This window comes from Talaromyces amestolkiae, assembly GCF_001896365.1.
Source record: "Talaromyces amestolkiae strain CIB chromosome Unknown scaffold2.1, whole genome shotgun sequence".
Classification (NCBI taxonomy): Eukaryota; Fungi; Ascomycota; class Eurotiomycetes; order Eurotiales; family Trichocomaceae; genus Talaromyces; species Talaromyces amestolkiae.
This window is the reverse complement of record NW_024468038.1, coordinates 2371075-2389787: the sequence shown is the minus strand read 5'-3', so window position 1 is coordinate 2389787 and position 18713 is coordinate 2371075. Positions and strand designations below refer to the sequence as shown.

General features: G+C 44.1%; 5 protein-coding genes across 5 annotated transcripts; 4 read left to right on the top strand and 1 right to left on the bottom strand.

Annotated features, from left to right (window-relative positions):
* Positions 1-1362: 1362 nt before the first annotated feature.
* Positions 1363-6927, bottom strand: BHQ10_002050 (uncharacterized protein; the record flags this gene model as incomplete). The annotated part of the gene is made up of 5 exons (XM_040874154.1): positions 1363-2574; positions 2640-5003; positions 5049-6146; positions 6205-6511; positions 6578-6927. 5 exons carry the CDS (start codon positions 6925-6927, stop codon positions 1363-1365), a joined length of 5331 nt encoding a protein of 1776 aa, XP_040730555.1.
* Positions 6928-7435: 508 nt separating this feature from the next.
* On the top strand, positions 7436-8469 carry BHQ10_002049 (uncharacterized protein; the record flags this gene model as incomplete). Its single annotated transcript, XM_040874152.1, has 2 exons — positions 7436-7591; positions 7675-8469. 2 exons carry the CDS (start codon positions 7436-7438, stop codon positions 8467-8469), a joined length of 951 nt encoding a protein of 316 aa, XP_040730554.1.
* Positions 8470-10099: 1630 nt separating this feature from the next.
* On the top strand, positions 10100-11023 carry BHQ10_002048 (uncharacterized protein; the record flags this gene model as incomplete). Its single annotated transcript, XM_040874151.1, has 1 exon — positions 10100-11023. One exon carries the CDS (start codon positions 10100-10102, stop codon positions 11021-11023), a length of 924 nt encoding a protein of 307 aa, XP_040730553.1.
* A 2059-nt stretch (positions 11024-13082) lies between these two features.
* BHQ10_002047 (uncharacterized protein) lies at positions 13083-14811 on the top strand (the record flags this gene model as incomplete). The annotated part of the gene is made up of 6 exons (XM_040874150.1): positions 13083-13099; positions 13207-13391; positions 13453-13541; positions 13593-13842; positions 13908-14122; positions 14197-14811. The coding sequence occupies 6 exons, from the start codon at positions 13083-13085 to the stop codon at positions 14809-14811; spliced, it is 1371 nt and encodes a 456-aa protein (XP_040730552.1).
* A 532-nt stretch (positions 14812-15343) lies between these two features.
* Positions 15344-16018, top strand: BHQ10_002046 (uncharacterized protein; the record flags this gene model as incomplete). Its single annotated transcript, XM_040874149.1, has 1 exon — positions 15344-16018. The coding sequence occupies one exon, from the start codon at positions 15344-15346 to the stop codon at positions 16016-16018; it is 675 nt and encodes a 224-aa protein (XP_040730551.1).
* Positions 16019-18713: the final 2695 nt, after the last annotated feature.

Sequence of the window (18713 nt, the reverse complement as noted above, 5' to 3'; positions counted from 1 at the left end):
TGTTTCGTTTATGTACAAAACATATCAGTTATTCGGATACTTTCTGTAATCGCAATATTTGACCACGTATAACTTACCTACTCTTCTTAGTATCCGCAAACCTCTCATGGTCACCCACTAAGTGCTCCTTATACCAAGGATCCTGTTTCATCCGTTTATAATCCTCGATGCTATTGAAAACAACCTGACTGAAACAATCATAATCGGCTACGTTTGCCATTTGTGGGTCGTAAAGTTGAGCCATGAGTGCACGAGTAGAGGATGTATTGTGGATCTTATTTTCTTGATCAGTAATGACTCCTTCATATGTTGAGTCTATAAAGACCTTAAAGGAACAAACCTGGGTCCACCGTTTTACGCCATATTTCACCATCAAGTCCTGGGTCATTGGAGCTGAAACTTTTGTCATGTGGTATCTATAGTCTTCTTCACTCATCCCCGGTTTACGGTAGCCACATATTGTAAGACACAAGAACTTTGCCTTTTTTGAAACACCCTTTACTTGTGGCTGTTCTTCGGTTGTGGATGATGTGGAAGCCATGTTAAACGCTAATGGCTCATTAGTATAAGCATCCGTGAGGATAAAATTATTATAGAGAATAAGAAATATATTTTCCTAGCAATCTCTTTTTGTTATTGCCCTAAACAGGATCATATTCCCTATTGACCGACATAGCTATAAGATTGGTTGAGTATCGCATCCGAGAAAGAATGGTCGTTGGATACCTCGCATACCGAACTTGGCGTGACTATATCGGGGATTTCAAATTTGCGCAAGATATTCCGTCACGAAGCGGGCATCAAAATTAGGCATTTCCCGTAGCCCGACGGAAATTTACAGGCAGACTTCCTGATTTAGATCGCCTAGTTGATTAGCTACAATAGGCATGGCTTTCCCATCATTCAAGAAGAGACCAATTGAGCAAGAGTGTTGAGAACATTCCATTACGATCTCATTGTCCATCAAACGGAATTGTGCAATTGTTGATTCTATTACTACTCACTGCTCATAATCGTTACCACATCAAGATCTTCCTCGGAGATATGAACGGATTTCGAGCTTCGTATGCCTTCGAAAGGCCGCCAAGCTGAGTTTGTGATTGTGTAAATAAGTATGTGCCTTTCTGACGAGTCCGCACGTGTATAATTAGTTAATAGTTAGTCAGTCAATGGAAATAGCCTTTTCGAGAATGATGTAAATTCCAGACTTTCTTAGAGGTTGAACACAGCAGGTCCTAAAGAGTGCTTTACAATACGCGGATTATGTATTAAAACAGTATCATTATGTTGATTGTTTTATAAAAAAGACGAATTCATGTTTCAATTTCATTCTATCAAACATATGCCCTAATTAATTTCTACTTAGCTATAATACTCAACGAGCCAGGCTCTCAAGTCTCCAACAGTCGGATATTCTAAAAACAAACTGCCTCCCACCGTGATACCAAGCTCTTCTCTAAACTTCTCTGCGATAACCAGGCTCATGAGGCTGTCAATGCCCAAGCTTGCAAAGCTCGCTTCGTCTTTCAAGTCATCCAGTTCCAGGCCTGCTTCATTAGCGACGAGCAACATGGCTTTGGCGGCTGTGCTATCTGAATCGATAGAATTTACTCCTAGCGCTGGAGCTGTAGATGAGGGTTGTAGAATTTCAGGAGAAGGATCGGGTTTAGCAGGCTCCGCTACAACAGTCACAGCAGGTGTTGATATTACAGGTTTCGGAGCTATTGCGGCGGCAGCAGTACCAGCTTCGTCTGGAGCGGAGAAGAATCGGCTGAGCAAAAGACGTGGATACCTGCGGAACTTAATACCGCCAACCATACCAATGATAACATCATCCTGCAAAATGTAAACATCTCCCAGATAGACATTTGTGTCTTCAGTGGTAGGTATCATCCGGACGTATGAACGATATCTGCTTCTGGCAATAAGAGGCTTCGCAAACCGCATGGAGCTCCATCCTGGAGTTACACTGAAATCTCTCTTCGTATCAATTGCATCCGAAACATTCATAATAAATCCTGCGAGATGGGCGACACTATCAATGAAGTAGGGCGGGACTGTCCAGGTGCCGCTCTTTTCTTCAGTAAGCTTCACGTCTGCAAATGCTTCTAGTTGGTGAAGAACCACTGATTGCATGCCACGGTATTTGTCGGCATAGTCTACTAGATTGCTGGCAAAAAGAGTGTAAGCCATTGTACGAGAGAATCGATTAGCGACACCTTCTGCAGCGAGCCTCTCAAGAGCCTCGATACGGCCTTGAACGAGATGTGTAACTGGTATCCAAGAATCCAACCATTGATTCGAATTACCATAAAAGATATTGGCAGTGGCAAATGGCTCAGCAATCATCCCATTAGTTTGGACATTGTACCATTTGAGCACTGCAACTCCAGAATGGATATCTGCCGTGGATAGAGAGACTTGGATGTATTGAGGGACGCTAGTATTCTTTCGGGCAACTAGACCCTTAGAAACCTCAAGATTCGCAACATTGATGTCAACAGTCTTAGTATTGGGGATAAGTTTCTTGTGAAGATATTCTCCCAGAGTATACGCAATATCAGCGTGAATAGACTATCATGGCATGTCAGAATACACACGTTCCTGAGGTCTGAAACTTAAATAATCAGTTGACTCACAGAAGTAACCACACCGCATCCATTCATCTTATGTCCATAAGCAGCAGCAAGAAAGTCTGGCTGCATCAAATCAGACTGCATAGTGACTTTTCCCGCAGACCCATTAAAGCTTTCCTCTATTATTTGCTGGACAGTAGAAGTCCTCAAGCTCGAGCTTACTACTGGAGTCGTCTTTGCTGCTGCAAGACCCTTTTCAGCATTGTAGAAAGTATTTCCCTTGGTAAGTGCCCAATCGCCATTATATTGAATCCAGTAGTTTTTGTCGTTCCAAGCATACGTAGGTAGATCTAAGAGACGAAGTGCACTTTCATATGGTCGATGAAATTCACTCCAGTTGATTTGAACTCCAGCAACATGAAGGGCTGCAAGGCTGTGGGCCAACGTGAAGAAGTTGTCCTCGTCACGGCGTAGCGATGGGACTGTGACATTGACAGATGGTAATGTAGCTTTCACAAAGCTGGTAGCAACTGGGTGCGGACCAATTTCAATCCATACCTGCGTTTCATCAATTATTGAAATATCTTTTGCAAATCGAAGTGCAGAAAGAAAGTTGACCGTCTGCCGAGTTGATTGTCTCAGGTATTTTGCGTCAATGGTTTTATCATCAAATACGACCCTTTCAAGCAGCGGGGATATGATAGGAACATGAGGCTCCTGGAAAAGAGTACTACTTCTAGCAATCTCCTCGAAATCGTCTAGGATAGGGTCGGTCTGAGACGAATGGAATGCGAAATCGATATCAAGAATGTGAGTTTTGTAACCAGCAACTTGAAGAGGCTCATAAATTGCCTGGATTTCCTCACTAGTCCCACTAAGCACGGTCTCCTTGGGCCCGTTTATGCAGACAATTTCAAATGATTTGTCTCCTGCAGCGTCCTGAATTTGCTCAACTGATGCTCTGACTGCCATCATCTTGTGACTGCCGATGGCAACTTTCTCTTGTAGAAGCTGTGCCCTCTTACCTACCAGGAAGATAGCATCATTTGCTGAAAGTATACCAGCGACGTGCATTGCTGCATACTCTCCTAGACTGTGGCCGATAACAACATCAGGTTTAATACCAAGGCTGCCCCAATATTTCGCCAATGCAATCTCAGTACAGAGAAGAGCAAGCTGTACCACCACTGGAGAGTGTTTGTGGTCTTTGAGAAAGCTGCCGTCAATTGAAGGAACGAACGAGGGAAAACCTTGTTTCTGTGCCAGGCCATCGAGAGTCAAGATATGGGAACGAAATACAGGAGATTGTTTGAAAAGTGCTAGGTCCGAAGATTTATGAGATGAGCCCTGACCGGTAAAGGCAAAGACAACGGAGGGCGGCCCAGTGTTCGGAATCGGCTTATGTGAATCAACTTTATTGAGGTGGAAGTTGAGTTGCTTCTTTAATTCCTGAATATCTGAAGTCCCCACAGCAATTCTGTAGTTGTGATGGTAACGTCTGGCTGTTGATGAGTATGACAAGTTCGATATAGAAGCACCAGGATTCTTTCCCAAATAAGTTATAAATCTCTCTAGGTTTCTCTTCAGTGACCCCTTGCTTTTTGCAGATACGGCCACCACATGAGTTGAGCGAGGGTCTACGGCAGTAACCTCACGTATGGGCCCTTCCTCAATCAAAAGCGTTGTATTGCCGCCCGCTGCGCTAAAGTTGTTAATTGCTGCGATCCGCTTCCTCCCGGGGTCTCGAATCCATGGGGTTTTCTCAAAGGGTATGTGGAGGTTCCGCTTATCCAAGTCCTTCGGGAATGTAGGATTGATGCCATTTCTGACACCTACGTGCGGAGGAATCATTTCTTTGTCGAACATCAACAAGACCTTTAGCAAAGCAGTCACGCCAGCGACAGCTTCTCCATGGCCCACGTTTGCCTTCACTGCACCTATATAGAGCGGCTGCTTTGAATGACGTCGATTTCCCGTGATAGGCGCATATACATTGGAGACAGATTGGATTTCTTCCTTGTCGCCTGCCTGAGTCCCGGTTCCATGCATTTCCACATAGCTAACGTCGAGAGGATTGATACCCGAAGCAGACAATATCTCTCGAGAAAGATATGATTGGGATCCTGCATGAGGATGAGTGATTGAGATCGCATCGGCGGAATGATTAGTCCCTGCGCCGAGGATGATACCTAGTATATTATCATTATCTGCCTCTGCATCTTCGAAGCGTTTGAGGACAATTGACCCAATACCATCGGCTCTACAGTAGCCATCCGCTTGCGAATCCCATGTTTTGCAAGCATTGGGCGTTTTGGACAGGAAGTGGCCATGGCTCAGGCCAGCAAAAGCATCAGAGTTAGTAAGGACATTCATTCCTCCAGCTACCACTGTATCTGTATCACCATTCCAAAGAGATGTGCATGCGGCCTAAAACGAGTCAGCACTGATTAAACTGGAATAATTATAACGTACTTGGATTGTGGCCAGACTGGATGAGCACGCGGTGTCAATGCTGTAACTGGGACCTGAAAACTTGAAGAAATAGTTGATACGGCCTGGGCCAAAGGCTCTGCAACCACCTGGAATAAAATAAGTACTAATTTCTTGAGCTGTATTGACCTCTCTATAATCATCGCTTGCTTGCCCATAGAAAGTTCCAATGCGATGTAAATTTGTGGACTCTGTGCGGTTCGCAACGTATCCTGCCCTTTCGAGTGCTTCATATGCTGTAACTAATGCTAATCGTTGCATGGGGTCTGTCTGTTCTGCTTCACGAGGGGACATGTTAAAGAATGGCGCATCAAACAACCCAGGTTCATCGATAAAGCAACCATAGGGTGTATGGCTAGCATTTACTCTCTTTCCAGCAGGGTCATAGTGAGAGTCCACGTCAAATCTGTCTGCTGGGATTTTTTTGTGTACATCGAGTCCCTTTTCAAGTAGCTCCCAAAAACTTTCGGTATCTGTCGCTCCCCCAGGCAGTCTACACGACATGCCCACGATGGCAATTTTCGACTGCAATGATCCCCTTGGGGAGATCGAAAGAGACCCCTCATGTGCCCATGAAATGAGTTCATCGGTAGTCGCATTAGCCTGTGGCAAGTGGGTTTTCACGGCTTCCACTAGGTCATGAATTGGTAGAGATACACGGAAGACGAGCACTTGAACGTCGACAGTCCCAGAATTGTTAGCATTTTCGATAATGCCATCAACAACTTTCTCCCATTGAATCTTTTGCGTTAGGATCTCATGAATAACGCGTTCGAACAGCTCTGTAGCCGTCGAGGCCTCAAACGGTCTTCCTGTGCTCGTAGAAAAGATTGGTATACCCGGGGAATACTTAAAGCTTGAGTCTAGAGGGCTTTTTCTGACTACCTCTCTCACATGTTTCTCGTCATAAATGTGGCTTGCATGACATAAACCAGAGAACACAGGCAATGAAATGAATTTGCGGTCACGGAAAAAATCCGATACGCGGAAGACGTTCTTCAGCCTTGCTGGTGGACCACTTACAGTCACGGATGTCTGACTGAGAGCGCTAATAAAGATCTTACTCGCCTCGGGCGCTTTCTTTTCTTCGTATTAGTTTCAGCCAGCTTCGAAGGTGGAGACACGGAGCATGGGTTACCTCTTTCGCATGAATTATGTCAAGTTCCTTCTGGACCACGTCCGCTTCAACATTGGGTATTACATAAGCCCAAGAATCAGGTGTATCTGGGCTACTCCAGTCACGTTGCTGCAAATTAATTGAAATGTCATCCACTAAGACCCCAAGTCGAAAAGCAAGGCGAGTCACTTCTGCTCCAGCGACGGGAATGTCTGCCAGCGTCGAAGACAAAGATATGGCGGTAGTTGCCAACAATCCGATACCCAATCCAGCCAGAAAGCTGTTTGCAGAATCGAAATCAAATTGATCAGGATGACTTTCATAGTACCTGTATAGATATTTAGAACCTGAAATGAAACGCATTCTAAAATGATGGTCAGCCTTTCAAACTTACCCTATGAATGTGGCCAGCTCAACAGCAACGAGCAAGACTCCGTCTATGGATCCCGATAGTTGGCCTTTACGAAGCTCTGGATAGTCTGCAAAGTTGAAAATTGTTTGGAAAGGCGGAATCAATGTCCTCAGCGCATTCGGTAACAGCCGTATCTCCTCGCGAATAGCTAGGGTAGCTTCATCAATGAAGTTGGCCAAGATAGGGTGTGTCCTATCCTTACTGCGGGACCACAGTAGACGGAGAAGGTCATGCAAATCATCTCTTGGGAACTCATTGCTAAAGTAAGCGAGTTTTAACTTTACAAAGTCTCCCTGGGAGTCAGATGGTGTAGTGTTGGGGCGAAGTGTCATTTTGAATGGCCACCTTAGGATGTGCGGGAATGCAGTTTTCACAAAAAGAAATATACCTGTTGAGAGGAATTTTGGAAAGACAAAAAGAAGCAGGACATAATGGCCTTGGTAGGAGGGATTATTATAAGCCAATGCCTTTGGTCATATGTACACTTGAGCGCTATCTAGCATACAGCTGAATAAACCAGGTTATTTGGCCGTTTCTGCTACTATCAAGTACATCTAACAAAATATTTACCGAAAACTGATATCAACTCCGTGAATGTAGAGTCCCAGATGGGATACACTTTCGGAATTTTGAAAAAGTGATCCCCGTAGCAGTGAGATGCAGCGGTGCCGCAGGCCCGCAGATCCTATGAAAATTCATTAACTATCGGGGTTTCTCGACATTAAATTTCTTGATTAATAAGCTATCGGACAGATTCTCTATTATTGATAGCTTGGATATTAGTCCTCTTTTCCCACCAGGCAGCATTGTTTTCTATAGGACAGATTCATATCTGCCAAAATGGGTCGAGGAGGATACCGTCAAATCAACAAGACACTCAACATCTGTGCTTTCGAGGACTACCTTGACACACAGGTTGCACGTTTACCTAGACTAAATGATGTAGAACAAATCACCCCTCGCGTTCTTCGCGTTTTGGGTCAAAACGAAGGAAAGGTAGGACATCTCGCTATGCCAGAAGTGATACCTCATGTTATTGAAATACAAATTGATCACAAGTTGCTGACTGTGAAACTTAGTTTACCCTACAAGGAACGAATACATATATTATCGGTACAGGCTCCAAGCGGCTCATCATTGATACAGCCCAGGGTATTCCGGAATGGGCCGACTTGATCGAGTCCACTCTTGCGGATTCACATGTACACCTTTCTGAAGTACTTCTTACCCACTGGCATGGTGACCACACGGGTGGAGTACCTGATTTGCTCCGTTTGTACCCTTATCTCGAGAATTCAATCTACAAGCACAGCCCTGACAGAAATCAACAACCAATTTCCGACGGGCAGATTTTCAAAGTTGAGGGAGCCACTGTTCGCGCTGTTCATGCCCCTGGGCACTCACATGATCACATGTGCTTTATCTTGGAAGAAGAAAATGCCATGTTTACGGGTGACAACGTTCTCGGCCACGGAACTGCTGCCGTTGAAATTCTTCCCACTTGGATGGAGTCATTGCGGATTATGCGAAGTCATAACTGCGCTATTGGCTACCCTGCACACGGCGAAGTTATTCGTGATTTACCCTCAAAGATTACAACGGAGCTAGGGTCAAAGGAAAGACGAGAGAGACAGGTTTTGCACGCTTTGCGTCGCATCAAAAGCGAGGAGCAGAGCGCCGGAAGCGGTAAGGGCAGTGTGACTGTGAAGCAACTTGTCACGGCAATTTACGGCGATACACTTGATGAGCATGTGAGGCAGATGGCAGTGGAGCCTTTTACGGACGAGGTACTACGAAAATTGGCCGGCGATTGCAAGGTGGCTTTCGAGATAAAGGGGGGGCAGAAGAAATGGTTTACTATAGAGCCTGTATAGGTATAACGCTTTTACTCCACGATTACTTCTACCCATATCCATAGAGAGCCATAGCGTAGTAATTTGCATATGTACTTTCACATATTGCCTACATAATGGACTCCTAAGTTGCGTAGTAGGCTTGGTTTGAGTGTTCAAGCTGAGCAATCTTTCACTACTTTCTCAGAAGTAGCTGGCATCCATGTGAAACACCTGGCATAGCGGGAATGTGACGGTGCAATTAATCAGAACCTACAGCCTATATTGATCCCCGACGCCTTCTCGGTATATACCAGAGCTATGTATTGCCGGGATGCTTTTCCGCCGAAACATCTGGAAACTACACCAAAAAAAAAAATATATATATATATATATCGTGAAAGAATATCAAATACATTGTATCAACGAGTTTTACCTCCCGCAAATCCCAACACACACATTTGATACTGTATTAGCCCAAGTATAACTCATGGCACGCCAGAGATCATCCTCCGGTACAACTGCTCAGGCCATTGCTGTCGTTACTGGTGCCTTTCTTTCAGGTATGTATGACGAGGACTTATCTTGGCGGTGAATCGCCATTGATGACAATTTCTAATTTTTATACAGGTGCTATGTTGAGCATTTCTCTCGTTACTATTCCGGTGTTTCTGGAAATTAACAATGAGCCCTCACATCTGCTCCGCCAATGGGCACGACTCTATCAATACGGCATCCAGTTGATGCCCCCAGGCGCTATAGCTACAGCTACTCTTTACATATATGCTATATTCAACAATCTTCGTGCATCGAAGTCATGGATTGTATATGCATTGGCTGCATTTTCCACTCTCAGCATTATACCGTACACCAAGTTTATAATGTTGCCTACGAACGATCTTCTCTTTGAGCTGAATGCTCAAACAGGAGTAACGGACTTTACTTACGTTCAAGTGTTGGTTAACAAATGGCGTTGGTTGCATATTGTACGCTCGTTACTTCCACTTGTTGGAGTGACTTTCGGACTGACGGGCACCTTACAAGATATCCTCACGTAAGTACATTGTGTATTTTTCTAAGTCACATGTAAACTACATATGGCGAAAGAATATGATGTTAATGTATGGAGAAATTTTAAGTTGGAATCAGGTTTAGCGTAAGGGTTAGAATTCAGCATATGTGGAAAGCTGTGACTACATAGTTGTCAGAAATCGAGAAAGGCTTTAGGGGTTTCCTTCAATATCCAAGAGTGACCAAATGTAGGTAGGGTATGGCATTGTAAGCTAGATCCTAGGTAATCTTTACCGAAGCATAAAATTCCGAAGGGAAGTTATCCTGGGGCTCTTGATCTCCGACGCTATGGAGCTTCTGATGGCGGCCAGTCCTGCTTGTTCATGCACTCGGTAAATAAATCGTGTTTTTGAGTCAAAATCTCGTGAGGTGCATCCACTCACGGGATGCGGTCTTAGGAATTTCTGATTCTCATTCAAACCGGAGATTACAAGGTGACGTGCGGACTTACGAAGGGCCTATCATTTTGCAGTCCGGTTTTTGATGACATATTTTAGCATAATAACTAGATTCACAGTCAAAATTAAAACGAGGCACGACAGAGTGTTTAAATTCAAAAATTTCTTTATTCCGAGAAGTTCTTACATTTACAGTCATAGCAATGGCTAACACAAACGATACCATATTCGCTCGTGACAAAGGATTCTGGGAAAATTATCTCAGGGGTCGACCACGCGCACCTGATGTCTTTTTTGAGCGTATTTTTCGGTATCACGAGGAGAGTGGCGGGCAATTCGGTACTGCCCACGACGCAGGAGCTGGGAATGGGCCATATGCTCAGATTCTACGTTCGAAGTTCCAGCGCGTTATAATCTCAGATATTGTCTCAGAAAATGTCAAACTCGCGAAGGATAGGTTGGGATCCGACAATGGCTTCACTTATCGTGTTGCTAAAATTGAGGAAGCCAGCGACATACCATGCTACAGCGTCGATTTGGTCTTTGCAACAAATGTAGTACATTTTGCTGACCAAAAATTGACAGCTCAGGCTATTTCAAACCAATTGAAAAGTAACGGTACATTTGTTGCTGCTGGCTTTGGGCCTGCGCGGTTTGTGGACCCGAAAGTACAGGGTGCATGGTCTGGTATTTACCATCAAGGTGGTCGAGCTGTTCTCAAAACATCAGACGAGCTTGAAGAAACGATCAAAATTATGGAACGAAGTTCAAACTATTACAACGTGGTGCCTTTAGACGAAAAGTTTTTTCAGCCTGGTGCAAAAAGAATTCACCTAAATATGGACCAGGGAGGGTTGACACCTCTCCTACCACCTGAGTACGGACAGAAAGCGTCTGAACCCGACTATACTGGACCAAACGATATCGTTACCTTCGAAAACGAAGACGGTTGGAGCTTCAAGACCGATCTAGATGGTCTCAAGGAACATTTTAAGACATTCCCATTCTCAGCTATCGATCCCTCTAGTTACAATAAATTATGGCAAGAACTAGAAGAGCTGCTCAAAGACGGACGGGTGGTTGAAGGATATTTCCCTGCTAAAATTATCTTAGCAAAGCGATGTTAGACGGTGATATTGTTCAGAATCATTTGTCTTTAGACTGCATTTAACGATCTTTCATATTTTCTTATTATTGCTTTGTGATCCATTCTCGCCAGAATTACACCAAGCGCTAACTGTAGGAAGCGATCAGCGCTGATTCTAATTAATGACAAACGACTCTAAATCACTTAAGATATCGAATGTGAGCGTGATTCTGGAATGCTATGATGAAATCTGTATTTGAGCCTTTTCTGTGCAGTTCTGGAGGAATTGTAGCATGCGCACCAACTAGGAATGAAATTGGACAGTTTTTACATATAGACGGGATAAGGATATCGTAGATAATATAGGGAAATTCGTCAATAGCGTGCTTATTCTCAGTCGATATTTGCTTCCTCTCTTTGTTCATTTCATTCCTAGTTGATGCGCATGCTCAAAGCCTCCAATACTAGCAAGGCTCTAGGGTTTGTCTGAATATGATCTTGGTTATCGTATATTTCTTCTATGTATCAAATCGACAAGTTCGCGGGTATGCTACTAACCTAATCTTTCCAATGAATAAAGGCCCGCCCTTAAGCAGCGTCAGTATTTCCGGAACCCGATGATGATCTTGCGACGTAATATCGGAAACCGACAGAAATAGTCATGGAAAGTGAGTATACGTTTTGTGATTGCAAGATGATGCCATAGCGTTGAGAGGTTGGGCAACGGATTAAAAGTGCCGCTTTAGGAAGCTGGTAAGCGGTATTAAATTTCCTGATTCAGAAATAGGGTACCCAAGTACCTTTTACAATGAGTCGTTAAAATTAGCGACTGGGCTATACGAGGGACACGAGATATGCTCGAATCTATACTTTTCCATGATGCCCGTTCACTGCCGATAGACTTGGAAAATATTTTATGTAATGTTGTGTTCACCAAAGGCAACGTAGGGCTAGAAATATACTGAATGTGGTCCAGTCCTTTGGGCTCGAGCTAAGGAATATTTACAAGGGACAAGCATGCATATTCTAGAATAATTGCCACGAGGCCGGTAAGGCCCCCAACTCGTATATCAACGACCAACTGTAACACCAAGTCAGATAGATACCGAGCCTTTGAGATCAAAATTGGTCCACTACAGAACTATTGGACGGACTCCGTTAGAATCATTTATAGCGCGGTATCATACTTTCTGTTCATATCTCAGGTCACGGACAAATTGACTTTGAAGTAGTCTAGCTTACGAGCTTCTTGTTAATGGTTTACTAGTCTCTTTTGCCCTTAAGGTCTATATATTTACGAAAGAGCTCTCGTGCAAGTCAATTCATGAGTTTTATATTCCAATTTTCTTCATTCTTGCTTTGTATTGCCTCTGTGTTTAAAGTCTCTAAAAAATGCTTCGTTTAGTCTATCTCATGACTTCTCTAGCTCTGACTCAAATTGCCGCAGGTAATGGCACACTAGATAACAACAGTATTCCTATTTTGAGACTAATCCAAATTAATAGGAGCTGAGTACGCCAACCTCGGTGTCCCATACCTTTATACCACAAATCCAATTACGGTGAGCCCGTTGTTATGGACATATTCATAATGTCATATAATTGGCCTCATTTACTAATAGATACCACAAGCCATTGCCGCAAGGAACACCGTGGGGAAGTAGAACTGCTAATGCAACTAGCCCTGGTAGGTATATGGATCTTTTTTCTTTGGTTTACCTGCTCTAAAGCAATATTTTACTTACACAACAGGAATACAGATGGTCAGTATATACCTTCAAATCTCTCTACTTTTTACAAACTAATGGCTGCTAGATATTCCGTGTACTGGGTAAATAAATTGTGACTCCCATTTCGTGTCGTCATTCCATAACATACTTACATGGATCTAGTGTTATCCGAAAATATGATTTCTCTATCGGAAGGAAGGAGATTGCACCCGACGGATATACAAAGAATTCTTTAGTTATTAATGGACAGTTTCCCGGGCCGCTGATTGAAGCAAACTGGTAGGGATTGACAAGAAGTGCTATCACCGAGGAAAAAAGGAATCTGACGTGCGATACGGTAGGGGCGACACTATTCAAGTCACCGTTAAAAATGATATTGTGGATCCTGTAGAGGGAACATCAATTCATTGGCATGGACTCTTGCAAAAAGATTCTCCGTAAGAACAAAAGTAACAAAACTGTGCAGGATCGGACTAAGACGCATATGCGATTAGATGGAATGACGGTGTCCCTGCTGTTACGCAATGCCCAATCGCCCCTGGCGATAGCTTCACCTATTCATTTATCGCAGACACATACGGATCATCTTGGTATCATTCTCATTACTCAGCTCAATATGCAGATGGAGTTTTTGGGCCAATTGTTATTCACGGCCCTACAGCATCGGATTATGACTTAGGTATGTCAAAGATCATATATCATCAAGAAATTTAAAACGATAAATACTGAAACCGTTCTAGATATAGGTCCGGTGTTGGTAACAGACTACTATCACTTGAATTACACCACTATCAACGAGAGAGCTTTCAGTTCTAATTTTTCGGTTGTAGTGAGTTTTACCATTGGATTGCCATCGAATTCGTTACTGACCAATTGATAGACCGTGCCAGGCGTTAATAGTCTCATCAATGGACGAAATAACTACAACTGCTCTCTGGTTGACGAAGGTGACACAAGCCCATGTGTGAGCAATGCAGGGGTTTCCACTTTTCAATTTACAGCGGGGAAGAAACACCGACTGCGCTTCGTCAATGCTGGTGCAAGTGCTCTTCAGACAATTTCAATAGACGGACATAACCTGACTGTTATTGCGAATGACTTCGTTCCAGTCGTGCCATATCAAACTCAATGTTCGTGATGACCATCATCAAAATTTGAGATCCAATGAACTGAAGAAAGGAAATTTTTCTTATAGATATTAAATTAGGGGTTGGTCAACGTACGGACGTGATTGTTGAGGGTCTTCCAGATGCCACGGGCTCGTACTTTTTGAGATCGCAAAGTCCAGCGAAGCCATGTGCTGATACAATCCAGCCGAATGCCACGGCTATTATCTACTACCGAAACGAGTACCTACCGGAGCCAGACCCATGGCCAGCTTTTACCGACGCCGTTCAGGTTTGTGCAAATGTATGTCTCTCTCATTTCCAAAGATTACATCATCCTTTATGAGCCAGAGACTGAGGCTAATGATATATTCACAGGATCCTCTTGAAACTACCGTTCCATTATATCCCATCGCATCACCATCCAATCCCGCGACGACCTGGGACCTAAATATAACTCTTGCTCAGAACGAAACGGGTTCTTATCTCTGGTACATGAATAATATCACATTCCGGGGTGACTACAATCATCCGATCCTACTCCTTTCCAATCTGGGTAACAACTCTTATCCCAACCCGGAATGGAACGTGGAAAATTTTGGATCCAATTCTTCTATTAGAATGGTTGTAAACAATGCCAACCCTCGTACCCATCCGATGCATCTTCACGGTCATAATTATCTGGTCGAAGCAGTCGGAAATGGCACTTGGGATGGTATTATAACCCGACCGGATAATCCTCAACGAAGAGATACGCAGCTTGTGCCCGGAAACGGATACATGGTTATCTCATTTACAGCGGATAACCCCGGTGCTTGGCCTTTCCATTGTCATGTTGCATGGCATGTGGCAGCAGGTCTTTATGTCACAGTTCTAGAGAGGCCAGATGACATTGCCAACTACAAGATTCCCAGTACCGTGGCGCAGACATGCAGGAACTGGTGGGCTTATACTAACGCGACGGTCGTGGATCAGATTGATTCGGGGCTTTAAGACTCACATATGAATTGCTCTTTCGTGTTGCACATTTTGATACCATGAGCCTACTTGATATCGAACCACGCATTTTAGCTACACTCAAAGATAACGGAGGAGCTAATTATATCAATTAAACCCACAATTTCCGACATAGATATCCACCAATAAAACAGTGGTGGATAAGCCAAGTGGTGTAGTGGAATTTAGAAATTCAGCAATATCACAACATTTTCTCCTACCCAATCAAACTATATATAGCAACTTTATTATCTTTCCGAAGGAGGGATGATCACACAAGGATTATTGATACCAATCTCGATAGGAGCCAAATCGGGAAGTTGGAAGCCGAACTCCGGATGCCGAGAATGAGTTTCATTGTCTTTACCCCTCGCGCCTCAGTCTTTGCTGAACAATATCTTTCCTGATTCCTGATTATAAAAGCCAAGCCTTTCTCTTGGCTCTGGTGGATACTCGTATGTGGTAAGAACAACTATTGAACTTCTCGCTATCTTCAAACATCGCCCACATATTTGTCAAGTCAAAAGAAATGTCGTCGCTCAAGCCAATCACCGTCTGGGGTAAAGGTGGCCCAAACCCTCCAAAAGTGGCCATTCTTCTCGAAGAACTCGGAATTCCTTACGAAGCTATTGCTGTCCCCCTTTCGGACGTCAAAAAACCGGAATATACAGCCGTCAACCCTAATGGCCGCCTACCAACGATTTATGACCCAAATACGGATATCAAAGTTTGGGAATCCGGGGCAATCCTTGAGTATCTGATAGAGAAATACGACAAGGATTACAAGCTCAGTTTTCCCCCCGGAACTGCTGAATCATATCACGCAAAGCAATTCCTTTTTTTTCAAGTCTCCGGGCAAGGGCCTTATTATGGGCAAGCTGCTTGGTTCAAGAACTTTCATCCAGAAAAGCTGCCCAGCGCTGTTGAGCGTTACGTGAAAGAAATCAACCGCGTGACGGCTGTTTTGGAGAAGCATCTCTCGGAACAAAAAGTGCCAGAAGGTAGCGATGGTCCCTGGCTTGTTGGCAACAAGTATTCGTTCGCGGATATAGCCTGGATCTCCTGGCAGAGACTTGTTACCAAGATTCATAGTGTGGAGGAGTACAATCCTGATGATTATCCTCATGTAAAGGCTTGGCTCGATAAATTACTTGCGCGGCCGGCGGTTCAAGCTGGACTTGGTCAGGGAGGAAAGTTGCAGTAAGAGATCATATTAGTTGTGTTCACGAACGAATTTAGTTCGCTTTGTTAGGTAGCAGTGAGCGCTCAAAACCAGCCATGTTTTCGATATTTAATGTCCCATCAATTCGGTCTATATATCTAAGGATTCCAACAACCTTGTAACAGCCTCTTAACGCATTAACAATAAAATTACTGGGTAGAATCTCTATCTTATTGCCGATTTTCCCACTCTCCATCCGAATTCATACCTATATGGATTTCAAGGTTCGCCAGGAAAGGCTTTCAAAAGTGACCTGGAGCTTCAGAAAACTGGACCCGAGAATAGATCTAGCCCATTGGAATCCCAATATGTGCCAGTATCCCAATCAAAAATAGTCCCATTGGTCCAACTAACCGAGTATGGGTCAAGTAATTCCTGGCCAGCAGTATGGAAGCCCTGGAATACTGCAATTGTTCCATCCTCACCAGAGCGAGAGCCCGAGTTAGTGTCATTGACATTGGATGGTATTAGGTGTGGAGAATCAATGATTTGATCCAAAGTCGGTGAAAGCCTTTCCTTTACCTTTTTGCAGAAATCAGAATTGGTACTTCCCGGCCGTGGTACCCAGCTCAAACATGAAAGGTAAAGCGTGAGTTGACGGATTGTTTTCACACGGGGAAGTGTGCTACAGTTGGTGGGAGATGCCGTTGTTGAATCTGCTCCTACTCGATTAGGAGAGATAGAGTGCTGAAGCAGTTCCTTTGTAAGAACTTCAACGCAGGGAAGTCCATATGGTAGGAACTATATAGCCAGACTCTCAGTCCACCTGATAATACTGGCGATGAAAGAAACTCACTATTCCAGAGAAGTCACTGCGGACTTCTCTTAGTCTTTCACGCTGCTCATTGAAGACCAAGACAGTCGATAGCACATCCCCCGCCACGGATAGCATCAAGTCTTTACTTCGAGGCTGCGTGTGATCCTGAGCAGCGATTCGAAATATCAAAAATGTGGAATAAAGATATTCGATATAAAAGCAGAGAAGGAACCATATGTCATGAGTACTTAAAGATGTACTATCCCACATCTCAGAGGAGTACTTCAAATGATTGGGACAGTTTTCCCACATGAACTGTAGTTTTTGTAGTACAAGTCTGTTCAAGTCAGTTCAGTTGATCGGCTCGAGGGCGATTTGCCATACTGCGCTCTATCGGTACTATTCCCACTTCTCACTCCCAGATGAAGCTCAAGGATTTCCTCCCGAACTGTTGCAAGAAGATATCGTAGACGCATGAAACTGGTAGGACGACATCTACCATCGCTGTTCCATCCATGCTGATCCAATTTACGTAGCTCGTTATCCAGGTCCGAACCGATTAAATTATCGTCGATATCCAGTGGAGGTTCTAGAATACAATAATGTCGATGCATTACTGGTGGTCTACCGAGGATGGTTGCAAGAGTCTTGTCCATTGAGTAGACGGAAATGAAACATTTCCGGCGCCATTGATGAATGAAGGTGGGATACTTACCAGCTGCACTGGTATCCTGATGAATACCAGTCGCGTAAATGGAAGATGTAAGCTCCATAAACACGGAATATAGGTATTGACCTGATAGCAAATGTGAGCAGAGGCAAGCTATGGAAGACGATGAGGAGGGGGTCTATACTTGAATCACCAAATCGATGGAAAATAAGTAACAACTGATTGTATTTCAAGCAAACAGAGAGTTCATTTACCACAGGTGACGCATTGGTCAACAAAATCAGACAGTCGGTGATATCATAAAACAGGGCCATCAGATCTTGCTTGCTCCGGCGCTCTGGGTCAAGAAGAGAGAGATCTCGTTCATGAATATGAACGAGGCATAGATTGGCCATCACGAGTACATTGCCAATTGTTTCCCAGCGCAGATTTTCTCCACTGATCAATTGGCAAAATTCAGTCGCTGTCATTGACTTTGTCATGGGTATGGGTTGATATGAGTTCTGGAATATGCGGATAGTGATGCGTAATTTTGCATCGTCGTCGGACACTGCATGATCATCTATAAGGTTCCAGAGAGAGTCGAGTGTAGGCATCATCAATGTTTGCGACATCACAGCCATCCGTATTACACGATAGATATGGTTCATCAAGTTACGCAACAACTGCGCGTGACCCCGGAGAAAATTGACCACCTGTAGTCCCAGATCAAGTCTCTTGGAATCTATTGTGTGGGTGGTCATAGCAGAAAGGTATGTTGTTGGGCCGCCACTATCTATATTCATCTGATCTTGGGAGTTCTGACGCTCTTGCAAGAGAGCCCGGTAACTAATAGGGCCAAGAAACATGCCACTTTTGGGTGAGGAGACTGTGATTTCGATGGGTTGTGTAGGCGATACTGATATAGGGGAGACAGAAGGCGCTTTATCGGAGCCATGATTTGCTGGGCTACACACATGCTAGTAAGCGGCCATATCAGATGTGGCTTGAGGATCACGGTCAAAAGAGAGGCTTTTTTCACACTTACATTGGCTCAGGCACGATAATATCTGTCTCGGTATCAGCCCCCACATCTGCATTTGCATCCGCCTCTTTGGTTGTAGCACGAACCCTTTCAGATCCTGAACCCATATGGAAACGAGCCGGGCGGAATCTCTTGGTCATCGGGGCCGAATCGTAGACACAGACCAGTTTTCTAGCTGAGCAGCGAAGGCATTGAGGGATTGTGTGGTCGCAACGGATTTTCAGCT